This window comes from Pipra filicauda, unplaced genomic scaffold, assembly GCF_003945595.2.
Source record: "Pipra filicauda isolate LSUMZ 115617 unplaced genomic scaffold, ASM394559v2 scaffold3_size10097308_pilon, whole genome shotgun sequence".
Taxonomy (NCBI): domain Eukaryota; kingdom Metazoa; phylum Chordata; class Aves; order Passeriformes; family Pipridae; genus Pipra; species Pipra filicauda.
The window spans coordinates 4936188-4957987 of record NW_024104532.1 but is presented as its reverse complement, the minus strand read 5'-3'; the positions used below and the strand labels follow the sequence as shown (position 1 = coordinate 4957987).

General features: G+C 44.3%; 1 protein-coding gene across 4 annotated transcripts in view; it reads left to right on the top strand.

Annotated features, from left to right (window-relative positions):
* Window positions 1–20857, top strand: part of PWWP2A (PWWP domain containing 2A) — a 32331-nt gene extending 11474 nt beyond the window's left edge. The window contains exons 2-4 of one of the 4 annotated variants that reach the window (XM_027718495.2): window positions 1311–2278; window positions 19966–20046; window positions 20663–20857. In XM_027718495.2, coding sequence (XP_027574296.2) covers window positions 1311–2278; window positions 19966–19997 — 1000 coding nt within the window. In that variant the 3' untranslated portion in view covers window positions 19998–20046; window positions 20663–20857. Of the gene's footprint in view, window positions 1–1310; window positions 4157–12289; window positions 14939–19965; window positions 20047–20662 lie in introns of those variants that run through there. The other 3 variants (XM_027718493.2, XM_027718496.2, XM_027718492.2) reach the window with 3 other exon arrangements.
* The last annotated feature ends 943 nt before the right edge of the window (window positions 20858–21800 follow it).

Genomic DNA, 21800 nt, shown 5'->3' with positions numbered 1-21800 from the left:
CTTGGGGAATAACTTTATTCTCCTGTCACGTGGGGTGGGATAAACATTATGGTGTTTTAGTGATTTTTAAAATGGAAGATTTGGCATTTGAATTGCAATTCCTTGTCCACCATGTTACTGCACTAAGCTCAAAGTATTAAAATACCAACTAATAGGAGCCACACACCAGTGTGTGAGTGGGAGTAAGAGTCAGGCAGTGCTCGGAGCAGCCCAGGGACAGCTCTGTGTGAGGCTGGGACCTCACTGGAGGATGTGGAGTGGAACACAAGGGAGGTGAAATAACCTTTTATAATCCCCCCTGCCCGGTTCTGTGGATTGTAAGTTACAATGCTGCAAAAGGAATGTATTTTTGGTTTCCTCTCAGGAGAAGACCAGCATGATGCCAGGCAAATGGATGAAATGCATTGGCTTCCCCTGGAATTTCTCCCCTGGCACAGCCCTTTGCAGAAGGGTTGGCACCTGTTGGGCCATGTGCTGCCTTTGTCACTAGAGGAAAGTTTAACCAATGCCTAATTCCTGCTGGGATTTTTTATTCTCCTCAGATCAGGGTGGAGACAAGTTCTGTGTTAGTCAAATGAGGCAGGAGAGATCTGGATCAGGAGTGATTCTAGTCTGGAGAAAAACAGGGAAAGGTTTAAAATCTTGTTTGCTCACAGAACAGAGAGGAATGGTTTGTACTGAGTTGCAATAAGGATGCTTTTGCTGGGAAAAACTCAAAACTGGTAGGCTGGCGAGTTTTGAGCTGTTATGCATCAGATGATCAAGTGCTGAGCTTTTGTGGATGAAGAGTGATGGCACTCTGTTCAGTGCAAGGATTTATGCAGTGCAGATTTGTCTCAGTTAAATCTGAAACATTCATCCTTTTCTGATATGCTAAAAATGGAAGGATTTTGTAAAAGTCACTGAAGATGCCTTCACATAAAATTGACTTTGTATGGAAAATAATCTTGGGTAGATTTGGAGTTGATGGGATGAGTTTGTATGTTTGTAAGTGTTTTCCAAAGGTATAAAGTTAATTCTTTTACTACTGTCAAGGGGATATTTTTGTTACATTTTCAGGGCATCTCGTTGATGCAAGAGGAACTGATGATGAGTGAAGTTGTGTATTTCTAGTTCTCTACTGACTTTGCTTTGGTGTCCTGTTTTTTCAAAGCTTCCCATAAGGCTGGATATGAAGCTTTTAATTTTCCTGGGATTCATGTCTTTCAAATGCTGGCTTACCTAATGCAGACAGGTTTTCAAATACTTTGTAACAAATGCAGCCAAAGTTCCCTCAAAACATTCAATTTTATTTTTTTCCTCTCTTTAAGGTTTGGACCCCACGGAATCCCTGTGACCATATTTCCTAAAAGGGAATACAAGGATAAACCTGAAGCCATGCAGCTCCAAAGTAAACCATTCCAAGACGAGGCACAGGTGAAGTGTGAGTCTGACGCTGCAGTCCCTGATGACTCTCCCCTCACACAGCCATCAGAGCCCAGCATAGCTAAAAGCCTATGGACTTCTAAACCACCTCCTCTCTTTCACGAGGGAGCACCGTACCCTCCTCCTTTGTTTATCAGGGACACGTATAACCAGTCAATACCTCAACCTCCACCCCGGAAAATCAAGCGGCCCAAGCGTAAAATGTACAGGGAGGAACCCACTTCGATCATGAACGCGATCAAACTACGGCCCCGGCAGGTCTTGTGTGACAAGTGCAAAAACAGTGTTGTTGCAGAAAAAAAGGAAATCAAAAAAGGTGGCAATGCAAGTGACTCTTCAAAATACGAGGATAGTAAAAAGCGAAGAAATGAGAGTGTGACTACTGTGAATAAAAAACTTAAGACTGACCATAAGGTGGATGGAAAAAGCCAAAATGAAAGCCAGAAAAGGAACGCTGTGGTCAAGGTTTCAAATATTGCCCACGGCAGAAGCAGAGTAGTTAAAGTTTCCGCACAAGCAAATACTTCAAAAGCGCAGTTAAATACAAAAAAAGTTCTCCAGAGCAAAAACATGGATCATGCAAAAGCTCGGGAAGTCTTGAAAATGGCCAAAGAAAAGGCACAAAAGAAGCAGAGTGCAACCTCCTCTTCCAAAAATGCACATTCTAAGGTCCACTTCACACGGCGTCTCCAGAACACCAGCTCAGGTTCCCTCCCGCCCCGATTGCGTTTAAAGCCACAAAGGTATCGGAATGAAGAAAATGACTCTTCTCTCAAGACAGGACTTGAGAAAATACGGAGTGGCAAGATGGCAACTAAGCCCCAGTCTCGCTGCTCCTCCACCCGCTCAGCAGGTGAGGCCCCTTCAGAAAATCAGAGCCCCTCAGAAGGCCCCGAAGAGGCCAGCAGTGAGGTTCAGGACACGAGTGAAGTGCATGTAACTGTTGATCAGGATGAACACCAGACACTGGGCAAGAGAGGCAGCAAAAGCAATATAACGGTTTACATGACCCTTAATCAAAAGAAATCTGACTCTTCCAGTGCATCAGTTTGTAGTAGTGATAGCACAGATGATTTGAAATCCACCAACTCTGAGTGTAGCTCTACTGAAAGCTTTGATTTTCCTCCAGGCAGCATGCATGCACCTTCCTCCTCCTCCTCCTCTTCGAAGGAAGAGAAAAAGCTCAGTAATTCCTTGAAAACGGAAGTCTTTTCCAAAAACGTCTCTAAATGTGTCACACCAGATGGCAGGACCGTATGTGTAGGGGACATTGTTTGGGCCAAGATTTATGGCTTCCCTTGGTGGCCAGCCCGTATCCTTACCATAACTGTGAGCCGGAAAGATAACGGCCTTTTAGTTCGGCAGGAGGCTCGTATCTCGTGGTTCGGCTCCACTACAACATCTTTCCTTGCTCTTGCACAGCTCTCCCCCTTTTTAGAAAGCTTCCAGTTGCGCTTTAATAAGAAGAGAAAGGGTCTGTACCGCAAGGCCGTCACAGAGGCAGCCAAGGCTGCTAAGCAGCTCACCCCCGAGGTTCGGGCCCTGCTGACGCAGTTTGAAACGTGAACATGGAAAGTAAGGTAGGCAAGAAACCTGGAGGCTCCACAAAATCCATAGCCTAGTTAGAGAACTACCATGAAGGACTTGGCGAGTCAGAAGTTGCACTCGGTTGACTGTGCTCTTTTTATACTAAACTCGTTCCATTTGTAGCGGTTTCTTGACAGTTAAACAAATTGAACATGCAATCAAAATTAGCCTAAAGTGAGGACTTCAGTATTTTTCAAGTGAGAATTTTTTTTAAAGAATGAAAAAAAAAAAAACCCACCTCCTCAACCACCCGATGCATAGGAGCCATAGCCTCAGCTGAAAGGCAGCTGATTTGCAGGGAATTTTTTAGTAGTTTCTACCCAGTATATAACTAGTTGCTTTGTGGCAAAGGGTTGACACAAGGGATGAAAGTAGTAGCTGTGACTTTTTTGTTTTATTAGGTGGCCCATCAGGGAAGTGTAGAAATGTAAGCCTTGTCTAAATGGTCTTTAAAGATTATTTTAACTAGTCTCTAATGGATTTAGTCTGGCCACTCCAAAGGGGTTCAAAGCCTGCTTAAACATCCGGAGGCGTGTCCTGATCCGCACAGGCCGGGTTAAATGGCGTTAGAGATGTGCAGAAATTTTTAAGGAAGAAGAATTCATGTGACTTAAAGACCAGATTAAATGGGGTTTTATCGTAGTGACCACTTAAACACTCAACCTTTCTATGCACATGGGGGCACAACTATATCGCTTCAGGGTCTGAGAAGTCGAGGGATGCCTGTAGCTCTAAGACAAAGCTGAGGAGTCGCTCAGTGTTTGGGATCAAGGGCTGTTAATGCTGCATAGGTGTGAATCATACTGGTCTTTCTTCCTGAAGAAATCTTTCAGGCCATTTGCCTGGAGGTTTAGCTTAAGAGAGGCTTTGTTTTGAATGTGTAAATAATCAATTGCTGAAATTGGTCAGATTTTCTCCTGACTGGTTGTTCCTAAATTCTTAGGATACGTCCTAGTAAATTACACTTTGTGAATTGTCAGATGTGTAATTGTTGCATTTTGGATGTATCTAACTTCATTTTTTTTTTTTTTTTAATATTTCCGTTTAAGGTATCTGTTTGCAGGTCAGAAAATGAGAATATGTAATTGTGTAATGCTCTGAAATGTAAAAAAACAAACTGTAAATAAAATTGACTAAATCTCAATTATTTGTGTGTGTTTCTCAAAAAGCTTTGAAACAAATCCAGGATGTCAGAGTACTTTATCTGTATGCCGGATTTAGAGGACACTCTTAAAAAAGTAAATTGTCCTTTTTCATGCATTCTTAAAGATAACTGCTTGATGTAAATACTATTGGTATACTTCAGTCTTAATTTGGAGATTGAGCAATTATCTGTCCCTATTGTTTCAGAACCAGCTCTGTAGAGGGCTTTCTGTAAAGTTTATCAAATTTCTCCCTTAATTAGCTTTTGGTCCGTTTGTTTGGACAGAGACTTTGGATAAGGTCACTCATACAGTGGGGAAATGTTTTCAGTTTTCCATCTTTCCAGCCCAGTCAGACCCACTCTCCACGGCCATCTCAGCTTTTCTTGCATGTTTTTTGCTCGATATTGGGGCATTTTCATGCAACTGACTTGACTTTTTTTTTTCTTTGAGTTCTGGTCCTTATCTGACCATGTGAATTCCTGTCTCTCCTCCAACCCACTCCTGCCTCAGCCTCCTGAAGAATCTCCCACCCTTCATCCCAAAGCAGTTTTCATCCTGGTTTTTCCATAACTGCCCATGTAGGCAATCATGACAGATGTAAAAATTTAAGCTTAGGCTGAAATTAGATTTCAAATGGACATGAAAATGGGGGTAAGGATTTAATCATCAAACCCTTAAACATTTTTAATTTCATATGTTAATGATACTGTCTGGTCTTCCCAAATTATTCATTTTCTTTTTACCTTTTTTAATTATTCTTTTGTGCCCATAGAACTATTGGAAGTCTAAAGTGTTAAACTCATGACTGTTCAAATTTTCCTCAAGTTGACAGTCATTAGGTACTAATTAAGCTTCCAAATCTACCTTGGCATTCTAACAGTTCCCAAAAAACCCCACTGGTCAATGCTTTTTGAATGTGATAAACACACAATAAATTTCATAATGTCAAAAAAAAAATTGGAAAAAAAAAGATCTGTTTCACTTTTATGTATTCTCTCCTGCAAACAGAAACAGTTTATTTAAGTAAAGAAGCCGTATTTTGTTTTTAAAGCAAACTGCTTTTTGGATCAAGAGCCCATGCAAGGTGGGTCAGATGTCTACACCAGTTCCTTGAGGTTTAGAAGCTCAAGTGAACTGGTTATAATTTAGCTGTTCTGAGCCAAGTAGTGGTGAAATCAATATTGATATTGTTATTTTTTTCTTTAGAAGACCTGGAAGCTTTGTACTCTTACCTCTTAATTTATATAAAATTAGAATAGCGCTAAGAGCTTACGTAGGCAAAGTTTGCTCAGGTGTTCACTGGGGTAGCAATAGGCATGAGAGGGCTTTCTTTAGATTGTTTCGTGTTCAAAAGAACTGTTTATGAAAGGCATTTAAAGAGTCAGCTTTGATTTGTGCTTGATCAGTTTTAAGTAGTCTTTCTTAAGTTTTATAGGGAATGTACTGTGTCACTTCAGACTTAACAGGTATCAAAAAAAATAGATTTGTTTTGTTGAAAAAAATTACCTTTTTTTACGACATCATGTTACGTTAGGTTGAAAATATCCTCTTCATACTCATCCATGATTTTCCTCTCACTCCGAATTAGCAAATCCTGTGAGGTAACAGAGTTTCCAGGGGATGAGGTGTTGGGTTTAATGTAAAGCCTGGTTGCAGTTTGTGACTGTGGTTGTGGCAGGTGAGATGGAGCCTTGAAGGCTTAGACAAAACATGCTGGTTTAGCTACAAACTGTGGAAAAAACCCCCCTGCTTTTATGTGCCTGTGTGCTCAAAGCAGTGCCCAGTGTGGAATGCTGCTCCTGGAGCTGGGACACAGTTCTGAGTTGGAGTGATGCTTTAAGTGACTTAGCAATAATTTATCCATAATTCCTGCCAGGAGCTGCCCTGTGCTGGGATAGGGCATCTGTGTGAGGAAGCAAAGGGTACAAACAGCCTCAAGCTCTGCCAGGGGAGGTTCAGGCTGAACATCAGGAAGAATTTCCTCATGGAAAAGGTGGTCAGGCATTGGAAGGGGCTGCCCAGGAAGGTGGTGAAGTCCCCATCCCTGGAGGTGTTCAGGGAACAACTGGATGTGGCACTCAGTGCTCTGCTCTGGTTGACAAGGTGGGGATCAGTCACAGGTTGGACTTGATGATCTTGGAGATCTTTTCCAATCCAAATGATTCCATGATTCTGCCTTCAGAAGGCAAACAGCAGTAGAAAGGGCGACTGTTACTTTTCTAGCAGCTTAATAGAATAAATTGCACATGATGCCTTTTTGACTTAATGAATTCCTCAGTGGAGCTGTTGAATATGTATGGCCTTTGAATTTAGGGGGAAAATATGACAGGGGGTGATGAGTTCCTAGTACAAGAGTTCTGTTCTTCTGAAGATCTTTAGCTTCAGTTAAAATGCTTTGGGAGAGAGTAGTTATTTTGAAACTTAGACAGATTTCCTTTCCCAGGAGTGTTTGAAGGTGTGAGTGCTTCAGGAGTGAAGCTGGAAGCAATGGGAGATGTTTGTCTGTCTCTGGAGTCATACAGGAAATCGAACAAATATTTGTTATTTTTCTAATTGGAGTTGTAATTTTATGTCAACACTTCAGTGAGATAATCATCTCTGATGATGTTTAGTTTGAAACCTACAGAACCACCAACTCCCTCCCTGGGAGGGAGGTTTATTGGGGGTGATTTAGGTCTGTGCAAGGCTGAAAAGGCTTTTCTTTTTTTCAGAGTATGTTGTAAAATATTTTTTTCCAAGTAGTTTCTAAATGTGATTAGGATTAAGAACAGCACAACCGAGGAAGAGGTAAGGGTTGCTTTTTTGCATTGCTAGCCTTAGGCTTGGTTCTAGTTAACTCTCTTAAATCCTGCAACTGATTTCCATTCGTGTCCTCTAAGCTGTCAGAGCAGAATAAGAACATGAATTTTGGAAAATAAGTCTCAGTACCTGCTTCTCAATATTATCATCTGTCCTTATGCCTGTTCTGTGAAGTACTGTGAAAAAATAGAGCTGCCTCCTTGGCTGAGGACTTCTGGAAAGGGAGAGACTGATAATCAGAGAAAGGCTATTTCAGTCCATCTTTTTCATATAATTGTATTCCAATAAATGCCTACAGGAATGATCAAATTCAGTCAGTGCAGTGGGATCACTACACTGATCTGTAGGTACAGACTGAGCTGGAAGGTAAGTGGAGTGAGCTCATGGTTAAAGGGATGGCAGTGTGTTGTGTCATAATCCATTTGGTAAAATGGCTATGACCACTGAAAAAAGGAAAGTTTTACATAACTAACAAAGCTTCTGAAATGGCTGGAGTGGTCAGGGATCACAGGCCTTTAACATCAGGACAGGCCTGTAACACTGGGAACTTCTGTAGCTGCAAGTCACCTAAAGATCCATGAGATCCAGGCTTGTGAGATGGGAACATAATACCCACCTTCAAATTATTCTTAATCCCTAAAGGAAAGAACCTCTGTTATGATCCATGTCCTTAACAATTATGGTGGCAAATTCCTAGTGAATATTTAAACCCCCTCAGCTGCTGTTCCTTGTTACAGCTTTGTATTTTAGTTTAAATAGATCCCTCCCGCAGTGTCACCCTGTCAGTGCATTTATAGTGTGGCTGTTTAGATAAATAAGATCCCTCTGTAAAGTGGCTTTTCCCTGCTCATCCTCCTGGCATTTCTAGGCACTTGTTCTAGTCTGAACTCAGCTGTTTCTGACCTCAGTGGCAAGAACTGTTCATGGTATTGTAAATAAGTTTTACTAAACAGAAGCAATTCCTCCCTTAGTCAGAAATATCTCTAAATATTGGGTTTTAATTGTTAGATCCTGATAGCAGGTTATAGTTTCCTATGATGTACTCATACATTTCAGTCTCCTGTATTACCTGGGATGTGGATACCAATCCAGACTGTAATTTAAATTAATTTATGATTTTTTTTCCTTAAATTTAACTGTGACAAAACTGCCCCTGTGTGAACACAAGGCAAAATAGCAGTTCCCGGGCACGGCTGTGGTGACAGTGAATTGATGACTGGCTTGTTGTGCTTTTTCCCTGCACAGCTTTGTTGTTGCTCCCAGATTGGGCAGTTTGGGATAACTCCCTGGAGCAGCACTGGCACCTTAGTGTCAGGTACTAATTACTGAAGGGAACTCGGATCCACAGCTCCATGTCTTCCCCAAGAAAAAGCAATTGGTGTTCTTGGTTTGGGGTAGGAATAGCAGGAGCTGGAAAATGGATGTTTTTTGATAGCTCAGGGCTTTCATACTTAGAAGACCTGAGCACATCCAAGAGAGAGGAAATGGGAGCAAGAGACGGTCGTGAGTATGGAATAACCTACCCAGAGCTGGGAACTGACTTCTGTGCTTGTGCTGATGGGATGTGTCATCTTTGATCTTCACTTCCTGCCATGGCCCGAGGGGATAATGTTAACAGCAGTCTGCAGGTAGGAGTTGGCTCAGGGAACAAATCAGGATCCCCTGGAGCAAGTTTAAATTCGGGCTTTGCTCGTTCAGTGCGTGAAGACAAACGGATCCGTGGGATTTATTTGGGCTGTGTTTGACAAGTTATTTCCCAAATCAGGACCAAACATATTTTGAACAACTGTAACTCAATTTCTATACCAGTGATTTCATTTCTCAGTCCAGAGGAGGAAGAGGGGACGCTGGGAACTGAGAATATTCCAGGTGTGTAAATACCTGTGGGATCAGTGCAGAGGGAAAACACACTTCTGGTGAGTCGCAGCTGGAACGGGAAATATTACTAAAAATAAGACAGGGAGCTAAAATTAAGCACTGAATATTTATTGCATTTGTTGTAGTGAAACCCTGAGTGCTGTTTCTGTAATTCCAGATTTTCAAAAACAATGGATCAGGCTAAGCTCTGTCAGGAACAGGCTAAATGCAGCCAGCATCTCGGAATGGGAGAAAACAAACTATCTGTGTGACCATGTCATTTTGTTATTAGCAATCCTGGTTTTGGAAAACCAGAATCTTTGTAGAATTATGCCTGTAATGAAGGATTGTGCCCTGTCCTGATCACAGTCCTGCAGGAATCACACTTGGTGTAATGTAAATTGGAGTCTGAGCTTCCCCGTGCAGGGAACGTGCACTGCACCTCCTGCCAGGGGCCTCTGTGCAAACTCCTGCTTGGATGATGGAATTTACATAACAGAGCAACTTTAAATTAGGTTGTTTTTTTAAAGAAATAGATCTAAGTCAGTTTTCATATTTGTTTAGTGATGGTTTTGATGTCAAATATACAATATGAATAGGAAATATCCTCATACATGCCAGGCTTGTGCTGTGGATCTGTGATTTGGAAGGCAAACTAGTGCTCACGAGCTTGTTACCAGTACTAAGAGATTCTGTAATAAAGCACAGCACAATTCAGGTGACAGAATTGTCCTTGCCTTCTTTTAACATGTGCAAAAAAGGGAAAGAGGGTACTGGCTTTGTCAGCAAAGTGAGGAGATACAATTCTGAGCAAATATTTACTTAAGTGCTAATTTTGCATCATTTTTTATTTAGCAACATGTAGGAGGTTTGTTTGGCTTTAGGAAACACTCTTCTTTAATTGTACCTCTGCAGTGGTTCAGGACTTTAAAGCATGTGGTGCCAGTTTTGGTAATTAGTAGCTCTGGTGAAAAAGAACTAAATCCATGAAAACTGGATTTTTCAAAGAATTTTAGTTAGTTTAGTTAGAAGTTTAGTTAATGAAAAAAAACCCCAAATTTTTTTCCTTGAGATTTCTCTAGTGTTGAGGAATTTAGGGATAATCTCTTCTGATACATTTATATGAAAAAAACCCTGGGTTTGGCCACATTTTAGAAATTCTTGATGCTGTGTTATATATTTATATTTCAGGGAATTGGGCATGTACACAGAAGAATGTGTTGCTGCTCTTGGTTTTCCTTGTAGTTGAGGCTGTTGAAGGTTGTCTGGGGCTGTAAAAGAATGCAACAGTTCTGGTTGCTTTTAGTAGCTCATTATCTGAAAGAGAAGCCTGGTTTAACTCCTCTCCACTGGTTACAAATGGAATCTGTAGCACTGAAAAAGCAGTTGGTGCTTCTTCTGTTCCATAGTTTTGATGCAAACACAGCATTAGTCCCATAGAAAGATACATAGGTGTTACTGTAACTATTTAAATTGGGCTCATGGCTGTCAGCTCTGTTTTCCTCACAGGATGTGATGGGGTCGTGCTGCTATTTTTGCTTCCCTTGTCCCTCTGGGCTGTGCTTTCTCCCTCTTCAGGACTGCCTGTTGTCCTTCTGCTTTTCCTTTGGAGAGAAAAGCTAATACTTTCAAAGACAGTTCTTCTCTTTGGACAGCAGTAGATACACAGGATTGAGAAAATTTTCACATTAAAAAATCAGAATCCCAGTTCCAGTGCTGGCTCCCAGGGAGGTGGCTGTGAAATGAGTTCAGTGGGACATCGCCGGGGAAAGGCTGTAAGTCATGTCGGGGCTTGTCCTGACACACATATTTTTGCCTCTATTCCTGAAGGTTGTTCTTATGATGATTCCATAGGGAAGGGTCTGGAGAGTCAGTCCTATGAGGGAGCTGAGGGGGCTCAGCCTGGAGAAAAGGAGGCTCAGGAGGGGCATTCTCATTCTTTCCAACCCCCTGACAGGAGGGTGGAGCCAGATGAGGGTCGAGCTCTGCTCCCAGGGAACAAGGAACTGGACAAGAGGAAATGACCTCAAGCTGTGACAGGGCAGGTTCAGGTTGGACATCAGGAAGAATTTCTTCATGGAAAGGGTTGTCAGGCATTGGAAGTGGCTGCCCAGGGAGGTGGTGGAGTCTCCATCCCTGCAGGTGTTCAAGGAACGACTGGACATGGCACTCAGTGCTCTGATCTGGTTGAAAAGGTGGGGATCAGGCACAGGTTAGACTCTGATCTTGGAGGTCTTTTCCAACGTAAATGATTCTGTGATTCTGTCTCCAGCAATTGAATGACACTGCTTCAAACCAGGGTCCAGACTGCTGTGAGCTCATTGTACATCACAGCAGAGCTGTGCCCTCAGAGTCAGGCTTAGCTGTCACTGCCCTACAAACCCAGGATTACACGATGGAGAGTGAATGACCCCATGGATTGATTGATAAAACAATGTGCTGCATTCACAAGGGTCAGGGAATTTAGTGACACAGATCCTGAGCTGACACCAGCAGCTTTGCAAATGCAGCAGCACAGTCTGTGAGGACTCAGGGACTCTCCAGCTTTTGTGGCAATTCTGCTCTTTGTACCTATTGGTCTCTGGGTTGCCAGTCCCTGCTCCATGTGGTTCCCACCAGAAATATCTGCAGGGTAAGAAATGTCCCTCCACAATACCAGGAGAACAAGACACAAAACTGCACACGGGCAGCTTGGTTTTTAGTTATTATATCTGAGGAGTATAATCTTCATAAAATCAGAATGGTTTGGATTGGGAAGGACCTTAAAGCCCATCTTGCTCCACCCCCCTACCATGACCAGGGACACCTTCCACTATCCCAGGTTGCTCCAAGCCCCACCCAACCTGGCCTTGGACACTTCCAGGGATGGGGCAGCCACAGCTTCTCTGGGCAACCTGTGCCAGGGGCTCACCACTCTCCCAGTAAGAAGTGATGGCTGACTGGTGGTGGTCTCATGCAGTACATGATAATTGGACTGTTCCCATCTGCTTTGTCATCATTTATTCCAGTTCTGTGGAGTAAATGGGAAAACATAAGCAATCATGGAAAAGAAACACTGTTATCAGGTTTATACTTCAGTGTTCCCACACACACTTGGGTCTGGCAGGGCACTGCAGAGTCAGGTTTAGCTTTGTGTTGTGAACTAAACATCAATGTATAGATTTGGTGAATTAATCTCCTTCCCTCCTGAGCTGTCTTTAAATGTCTTTACAATTGGAATTCTCTCTGGATGCTGAAACGGGGTGAGATTTAACACAGATTGGTACGGTCGCTCCCCCCAAACTCCGGCCAACGGAGGAGTTTGTTCACTTGTGTATGTCTGGTGATAATGTAAATCTATTTTTTTGTCTTCTGCACACAATGCACAAAGCAGGTGAACCAGTAGCTTTTCTGGCCACCTCAGATTTTGCTTTACCTACTTTTGCAATATGTACTGGAAGACATTTAACCATTTTCCCTTTCTCTCCCCTTTTCAGCTCAGAGACACTAATCATCCGCTGTTTTTATGGAACCTCACTACACTGCCACGAAGAGCACCAGCTCATCAGGACTGAAAGAAATCTGAGACTGAGTTGTCCTATTTTTCCTCTGAAATCTTCACCAAGTAGTAAACATTTTTTGAAGGGGAAAGGGGGTAAAGATGTTAAAGCTCCCCCTCACACCCTGTTAGGGCACCTGTACCTAATGTACATTTTCCTTAAAGTTTAAAAAGATGTTAGGAAATATTTTATAAAACTTTTTTGCAATAAATGACGCATGAAATTATTAAAGACTATATGACACTTACATGCAAGGAACCACTTGAATTCTTAGTATGAAGACTCACTGCAGATAACTGGGTTTTTTGTAATGTGACAGTCACGTTTGTATGTTTTGAGAGGTGCCAGTGACGGAGCCAATTGCCTGGGAAGTTGACTGTAACTTTTGAACTTTTTTCTTTTAATTCTTGACTTTAGCATTGCAATTTTCCATTCTCTGAGGCTTAGTTAGTATTTAGTGCAGGTGTTAGCAGAGCTGTGATCTGTGATCAAAGCATGTCCAAACCCAGTTGTATTGTGAAATATGAACAGTCCTGCTATTTGAGACCAACATTTCCCATAGAGCTGATGGAAAGGACAGTGACCACAAACTCCATGGATCTCTGTTTTATGGGAAAGCTCCTTCTGTGTGAATATGGTTGCATTTTATTTATGCTATTTTAACACTTAGGGAATTGAGGATTGTGGAATAATGTTGAGAGGGGCTACGAGGCAGAGAGCAGCCTATAATCCTAAAACAGGATGGGAAAAATGAATGGAGAGTGATTAAATGGGATGGCATTTCTATTTCAGATCATGGGTTATTTTTTCCTTTTGACATAAATATTTTTCAGATAGGTAACTAGTAGAGAGCAAAGGTTTTATTAGTGTTTCTGATGGTTGTTGATCTGAGTTGCGTTGACTTCTTTGAAAAGCTGTAAATCAAAAAAAAGAAACCCAGTGGGTTTTATCCATTTTATTCCCCTCCCCCAAATGTCTTTGGTAAGGCTTACTTCAGTGGAGCTTGGGAATGCTGGACACGCTGCTGAAATCTTGAGTTATTAAATATTAATTTATTTGTCACTAATTATTTCCATTGTGTGCACACTGTCTCGGCAGAATCATTTCTTTAAAGTTCTTAGCAGGGGGTTTATTGTGTAACCTGGGAAAATATTTGTTTTGAAGAAATGAAAATGTGCACATAATCTACTAAAAGTCAAATTTTTGTTTCTATAGAGATGAAAAGACTTGTAGTAAACTCTTTTCCTCCTTACTAATATCCTGATTCAATTGGAGAAAATAAAGTGTCTTTGTCTTGATCGTTTGAAACCAGAGAGACCTTTTTGAGAGGCCTCTGGGTCAGCACAAAGACAGTTTCTTTGTGTCTGGAGCCTGAATTAATCACATGGAATTTGAAGTTAGGATAACTCTATCATTGGCAACAGGTTTATACTTGTTAAACAATCAGAGAGGGGGAAGTGAGAGGCTGGGACAGGCACCCAAATCCCCGGCAGGCCCAGCAGGGATCCACACACTGAGTGTGTGTCAGCTCTTGCCTCAAGCTGGTTCAGTTTCTGCTTTTCAGAGGTAAATTCTTTATTTACAAATCCAGAAATTGGGTACTCACTACCTACTTCTTAAAAACTGGCTACATAGTGCTGTACAGTAGGTTCAAAGTGTACCATTTTTCATAATAATTTCATCATAAACCATAAATTTGTTTTTTTAATTTGAGGTGAATGTTTCTCCTACAGTACTTTTCCTTTTTACCAGTTGAAGAGGATCAGGTTCTGTTCCTGTTCAAGGCCTGAGATTTGGCTACAGCCGAAAAAATAAGACATGTGACATGAGGAAACGGGAGATTTGGTGCCAGGTATGTGCCAGCCTTTCACCTCCAGAGACCCAACCCCGATTGGATTGACAAGGAAAGGGGGCCTTGGCCTAATCAAGTACATTTTTACCCACCCCCACAAAAACCAAACAGAAAAGAAGCCACCAAACATGGCACAAACCAGTTTCTGCTCAGGAAAAAGGCCCAGGACTGTCCCAGCAGGGGTATTGCACATTGGACGGAGAAGTGATTGGTGTTGTAAGTGGAAGCCAGTAGTGCCTGTCTGTGTGACACCTGATCTCACCAGGGCTCTCGTTTCCTCCCCTCCGGGAGCACTTGGGCACAGCAGCTGAAATAGAAGAAATTCACTTGAGAGAGATGCAGGTCTGCATTGGAGAATATGGGTATATAGAAATAGCATCAAATAGACAAGGTAGCTGATGTGTCTGCGTTGGTTTTCACAGCAAAAATCGCAGCCATTGCGTTTGAAACCAGATTTTCATTTGGAAATGAAATTGTCAGGGATATTCTAATGATAGAGAATTACAGTAATGTATTGCTTTTCACTTTTTTGCTTTAGTTGCTTAATATTTAAGCTTTGCTCCGTGCTACCTTCTTGTCTGTATATTGAATGGTCACTATGCCTCTTTCATTTTGTAGACTTGAATGAGGAAAATATGATTCACCCTTTAAGGTTTGCTGAGAAGTAAATGATAAAGAATGTTGTGTAACATTTATTCAAATAAAGCCTTGATTTTTTTCAGTGCTCTTTTAAAGGGAAATAATGTTTTGATGTTTTAACTTTCTTGCTTTATTAGTCATTGACCGTAAAGCCTTTGATTTATGTTAAAAGTGGTTTTTCTGGATTAAATGATGATTAAACTGAGGTTGCTGGTCCATGCTGAAAGTCCATCATGTGGACAAGTCTCCTTTGACCACAGTGGCTAAAAGATTCCAAGTCATGCTCAGCCAATTGGAAGATTCCCACAAGCCATAGAAAAAATTGTACTTAGCAAGAAAAGACGATTGTATGTGGTAAAGACAGATCCAAAGAAACCCTGCTGGCTGTGTTCCATGGCTGTGACCAAGGTGCACCCCAGGTCATGTCCCAGGTGGAGGAGGAGGGGGATGCCATGAGAAGGGGTTCCTGCCCTGGCACACGCGGTCCTTGGGCTGATTTTTATGGATTACTCTCAGTTTCAGACAAGTCTGGCCTTCTGAGGTAAGTGTAACAGGGTATTTCTCCATCCAGGGAGGAATTGCCTTGCCCTGAGCTGTGTTTCTCTGCCGTGCTGCCCTGGAGCAGGTGGTGCTGGAGCAGGTAATTCCTGTTCCAGAGCTCCATCTCGGCACTGCGGCCAAAGGAGGGACACACCGGCAAGTATTTCTTCAAAATATCTGATAGTGTTGGGTTGATGGTTGGACTTGATGATCCTAAAGGTCTTTTCCAGTTGTAGTGATTCCATGATTCTATTAAATGTCAGACTTTGTAGAATTCTACCCTCCCATTAAATAGAAGGCAGCATTTATACACATTTTTTCCACTTGCATTTTTGTTACTGTAAAGAAAGACAATATAATTTGAGTTGAGCTCCTGGGTTAAACAAAAAATACATTACTTGAGTAGACTTTGTTTTTAGGCTGTTCTTATTTCAAGGAAGCAATTTTTTCTGGCACAGCCTGCCAGGAGCTGTGGGTGACACAGAGCACTGACCCTGCTGGGAGGTGTTTTGTTACAGTGACCTGTTGTCAATAGTCAGAAGTTTTCCCCCCAAATCGAATTAACTTCTGGAGTGAAGTGCTGGTGTAGGAGGACAGTGCCTGTAGGGACTTGGCTTGGCTCTGGGCCTCTGGGATGCATTTGAAACCCACTGGTGCTTCCTGTCACTGTGAAAAACACCCACATCTGGCCGTAGCTCGGAGCAGAGCTCCAGCATATGTTTTTCTTTTCCTTCACAGGGTTGTTTCTTATTCTGTTGGGGTTACAGAAACTCCCATCCCTTTTCTCTCATTATTCATTCATCCTTGCAGCAGTTCCTCTTGAATTGGTGATCCTCATTAGGCTGTGGTGGAGGGGAAATCCTGCTGCAGTGTAATTGCTCACTAATGGCTTTTCCTTTGTGACTGGTGTTGGCAGCAGTGGAGGCTGCTGGGTTTGCTGGGGAGCCCAGGAGAGGTTGGCCAGGCAGATTTCAGAGCTCTGCAATTACTCCCTGGATTAATCTTCACTCCAGTGGTTCGGTGGCAAAAGGATAAAGGTGACCCAGCCTTCAGTGGTGAAGCCAAGCCCACACAATGCCCCGCTAATGGTGTTCGCTGCTGCCCTGGAGCATCAAAAGGGTGACACTTAATGAGGGCAAAAGTGCCTGGAGCAGCTCTGGCGTGGGAGGTTTGGAGAGATTCCCAGCTGAAGTGTGAGGGATGGGTATGGAGAGTTTAGATCTTTTGGGGGGAGACCAACAGGCCCATTTCTGAAGGAAATTGTGGGTCAGTGACAGAGATGTGAATTCAGGCACTGTCACACTTGTTATTCTGAGGCATTATGTGTGAGGCTGCTGGGCCTGAGGCCTCAGCTGTGGTTGAGGGAATCACAGAAGGGACTCCCCCATTCCCTCTGTGCTCCCTGGGATCATCTCCCGCCTCACGTGTCCTCCAGGACTGCCGAAAGTGTCAGGGGCTGCTGAGGTTTGCATGGAGAGGCCCTTCTCCTGCTTTAGCACTTAATGGAAAGCTGGGAATGCCCCTGCCTGGGATGGTTCTTCGATGTGTGAGCTGTGTTTGAGCCCTGTGAGGAGCACCCGTGTGCTCAGAGACCCTGTGGGCAGAAACAAACCCTGTGCATGTGGCCTTGGCATCAACCACCACTCGCTGCCATAATTTCTTTTCTCTTCCTCACTCGTCCTTGGTCCTTGCTCAGGTTGTTGCAGTGGATTTGTCGTTCTCCCTGTCGGTGCCGGGAACGCGGAGGCCACGTGTTCTGCAGGGAGTGCAGGGTGGCAGTAGGAAAAGGATCTTGTTGTTTGCTGGTTCATACAGTGGGTTTTATTCATATTCTGTACCTGGTTTTCATGGTTCTGCTTTTCTTCTGTGCTCTTCGTTCTTCCTGCCTCGTTGGGTTTGGAGCACAAGCTGTGGGTGCTCCATGCGGGGCAGATTGGACACCCCTGCAGATATTTTTGGCTTGTGCTGAATTTGGGGTAAATATTTCATGCCCCAGGAGGGGTAGTTCTAATTTTGAAATCCAGATTTTCAGCTGAGCTTAGGGAATGGAATTTGCAACTGTGGTTGTCTTGGTCATTAAATATTAAAGTGAGGCTGTGCCTGCTGGAGGGCTCAGCCAAACACTGAAGACTCTCAGCTGTCAGAGGAAGGGGCTGGGGGCTCCAGTGTGTACAGGGATGATACTGGACCATGCTAAGGATGAGATCCCAGAAATACTAGTACTACTCAGATTGATGTGGATAATCCTTCTGTGATATACTCACTTTGCTCTGTTTGCCTTTAAAAAGACAATACTAGAGGTGGGCTGTGAGAGTAGGACTGGGGTGGCCAGACCTCATCCACCTCTGCATTAACACTGCAAAATCAAATCAGGAGCCATCAGCTGCATCTTGGCTTAGAAAACCTGCTGCTGGCTGCAGGTTCCATGGCCCCAGCTGTATTCCAGCTTGGAGCAGGGACATGTGCTTTGGGCCACAGCAAGAACTGTCACTTCAAGCACAGGTCAGGGCTGAAGCCATAAGCAGTAAATCTGTGAGCTTCTAGCCTCCTCCTTTCCCAAAGTTCCCAAATACTGCAATGCTTCCTTCCTCAGACAGAGAACAGCCCCACGATGGAGGGTCACAGCCAAACGAGCTCATGGAAATACGACAAATGCAATTAGGTGAGCTGAGCTCCCAGCCCCCCCACCTCTCCAGGGACCTGCTGCATGGCTGGGCACTTGCCAGCAGCACTCAGGAATACATTTAGGAAGCTATTCCAGCAGCCACCGCTCAGACTAGATAACAACACTTCCCCCCTCTTCCTGACATCTGTCTTCCTGACCTCGCTCTTCCCTGATGTGTCTGCAGGGAGGGTGTTGTCCAGGAGCACCAGCCACTCTCGGGGCTCTGCCAGGAACAGGCTGCAGTTCACACACCAGAGGTAGAAACAGAAAATCCTGTGGCCAGTGTGTGCTTATCCCAGAGGAACAGGCACAGCTCATGCCTGGATCCTGCCAGGCTCCTGTGCTGTGACTGGGGGGGGGTCAGGTTCCTGGGCCCCTGTGGGGACTCCACTTGTGCTCCCAGAGACCAGCACCCACTCAATCACTGCCCAGAGCCAATGGATGCCAGGAAGGCAGTCCTGGGAGCCAGGACCAGAGCACTGCTCTCAGCCAGGCTGGGAAAGGCAAATCCATTTCTGCTGTGTCTGCTCAGGGAATGCTGGATTTGTAAATTGTCCTCTTCAGAACTGGCGGGTGAGAAACACACAGTTCTGGGGACTCCAGGCTGGAGCTGGAGCTGCAGATGGTTTCCACCTGGGAGATTCCTACTGAACATGCAGAATCAGGACAAAGGTGGTTTATTTTAGTTTTCAGATGATTTAGGACCTTTAGTCTTTGTCAGGGTAGGTGGTGATGACTCTGCCTTAATGCCACAACTCCCAGTGCCTCAGCAGCCAAGGGCTGCCCGGGGCCCCCTGACAGCAGGGACTCCCCAGCAGTTACAGCCTTGCACAGGTTTGAAAGAATGAAGTTGCTGAACAAGAAAATGCTGGGATTCTTCCAAACAGGGAAAGCTTGTGAAAGAGCAACGTATTAATGCTGCACATTAAATGTGCCCCGACGCATCTTTACCCCCTGTTAAAGAGAGGAGGCACTTGGATATAATTGGTTCTTGGCTGCAGCAGAGCTTGGCTGGTACAGTAATCCCTTGGGAATAACACAGCTAATTAAAGCCTAGGAACTGGTGACCAGCAGCTTCTCCTTTCTCCCCGGCTGTGTCTGTGCTAATCAGAGGTAGGGAGATCTCCTGGACATTTTGTGCTGAAATGTGCTAATCAAGGAGGGAAGGATTCAGCTTCAGAGCTTGGTGCTCTGTCAAATCCTAAATATCCCAATGGGATGAGCTGAGGGGGATTTTGGATCCTGGTGGGCGGGAGGGGATCAGCAGTGTCAGTCCCAGGCCTCTTCCCAAGTGCTGGATTGTGGTCTCCTGCTGCCTCACTTGGGGCTGGTGTTTTGGGAGACAGACTGTAAGATGTGAACTGGAGAGAGGCCTTTTTTTTAATTCTTTAAGAGATGTTAAATCCCCCAAATCTTTGGTGAGACTGGGGGAACTGCAGGTGTTCAGCTCCTCTGAGGGCCAGGTCTTGGGACTCTCAGAGAGTCCAGAATTAGCTGTTCTTGGCCAGGTTGAACAGGGCTTGGAGCAACCTGGTCTAGTGTCCCTGCCCATGGCAGGGCATGGGACTGGATGATCTCAATGTCCCTTCCAACCCAAATCATTCTGGGATTCTGTGAGGTCTAAACCCCAGCCCATCTGCAGCCAAAAGTGTTAAGCCAGTCTCTGAGGGTACAAACAGAGGAATAAGAACCTCTGCACAGGGCAGAAGGGAGACAAATCCCAGTGTCAGTTCTGCTGTCAAAAATGGAGGGTCTGAGCCACAAGTATTATGGAAATCCTGGAGAAAATTTTTTATAGGGAGAGACAACCCAGCCCTGTCTCTTCAGCTCATGGACAAGACCAACAGGTTTCTTTTTTTCTATGCAACCATGTTCAGGGGGAAGAGCCTGGGTACTAAAAGGTTTTGTATTTGGCAGGCAAAGGAAGAAGGAACAAAAGCGGGAGCTGAGCACGGACAACTCCAAGTGGAAAAGAGGCACATGCTGGTTACAATGAGGGTGAGTAACTATTGGAACAAATTAGCAAGGGACTTGTTGGTTTAAGAGCGCTTATATTTAAAAGATTACATTTTGTAAAACACTTTTTTCCTATTAGAGGTTATAAGTCCAACACGTGCGACTCACAACTCCCTGGCACTGCGCTGGAGTTGTGGCCAGTGGCACCAGGAGGAAGTACCAGTTACCTTACTGGAGGCAGCTGTGAGGACTAGCTTAGACATTAAAAAAACCCTTAAAAAGCAAAAGCAAAATACATGCACTTGTTCAGGATTTGGACAATGCAAGAGGACTTTCAGGCAATTAACTGGGATTTTACCTAGGGGAGAACTTGCTGTGGTGGTAGATAACATGTCAGAGGTTTCTGGTCCAGCTGGAGAGTGGCACTGAGCAGGGATGACCTGGAGGTTTGAGCCCTCAGTAACCATGTGCCCAGTTCCCAGTGAGTCTTTCACACAATCCAATTAACTACAAACACAAGTGTGGAAGCAAATTAGCTGCAATCCTGCTCCATTGCAAAACTACAGGGACATGTCAGGCAGGGAAGTTGCACTGATTGAGGCTGTGTTTGTATAGCAGGTAGGAATTTCAAAAGTTTTGTTGTGCTTTTATTTTCCAGAAGTTACCCAGCCTCCAGCCAAGAAGGGGTATTTGCAGCCCTCCAGCCCTTTAAAAAAGTGAAGCAGGAACAGGACGGAAGGAACAGAATCTGTCACTGAACTCGTTTGTAAGAGAAGCAGGAGGTTGCTAAAAGCCAGCTTGTAACTTGGCACAGCAGCCACACAGGGGTGAGTAACAGCTGCACACACAGTGTGGGTAAAGATAGAAATTCATTGGTCATAATGATATATAAAAAATTTGAAGCATCCAGAGTAGTTGCAAAGTGGTTCCATTTTTGTTTGTTCCAAAGGTGTGTACAGATGTTGTAGGGGATGAAACCCAGGGCCCAGACTTGCCCTGCTTATTCAGTGATGCAGGACTGGGGCTGGTACCTGGCAAAGCCCAGCTGACCCCTCTGCCCCCCTCCAGCCCTCTGGGCTGCTGGGCTCCAGGGACAGACTGAGCTGCTTCCAGGGCCAGCTGCTTTCCCACTGTGGGGAAAGCAGGAACAGACCCCCCTGCCCAGCCTTGCTGCACCAGGAGCTCGGGGGAAGCTCATTCACACATCCTTGAGTGCCTCAGTCTGGGCACAAGCCAAGCTTAGGAGTTTCAGCCCAGCCCAGCTCTGCCCAGGGCTCCGCTGCAGCAGCTTGGACACCTTTGCTCTGTGGTGTTCCAGGTTTTAGGGAAGATTATTAACATTTATACTGATCCCAAGCCTCTAAGCCTTTCCTGAAGCTGAAGAGCTCAGCTCAGGTTCCACAGCAGTGGTTCCACAGCTGATCAGCCCCCCAGTCCTGCACAGGCCTGGGCCAGGTCAGCCTCTGCCTGGCAACCCATTCTCCAGCAGCTCTGAGGGGCAAAATCTTTCTATACACCCTCCCATCCACACACCAAACCATTTGCCCCAACTTCACCACTGCAGGGAATTCAGCCTTGCACAGAAACTTTACTCCAGTAAAGTCTCAGTCTCAGTTGCAGCACAGGGAAATCCCAGAGGCTGGTGGTTGTTATTTACTTAAGTGACATTTTAATTATGCAGAAGATGTTGGAGGATGCACAGGCTGCAAATTAGGGCTTCTCTCCTCTTCTGACAATGATATTTTAATTCCCATAGACTTAATACTCACTGCAGACCTGAGACGGTTCACAAGCAG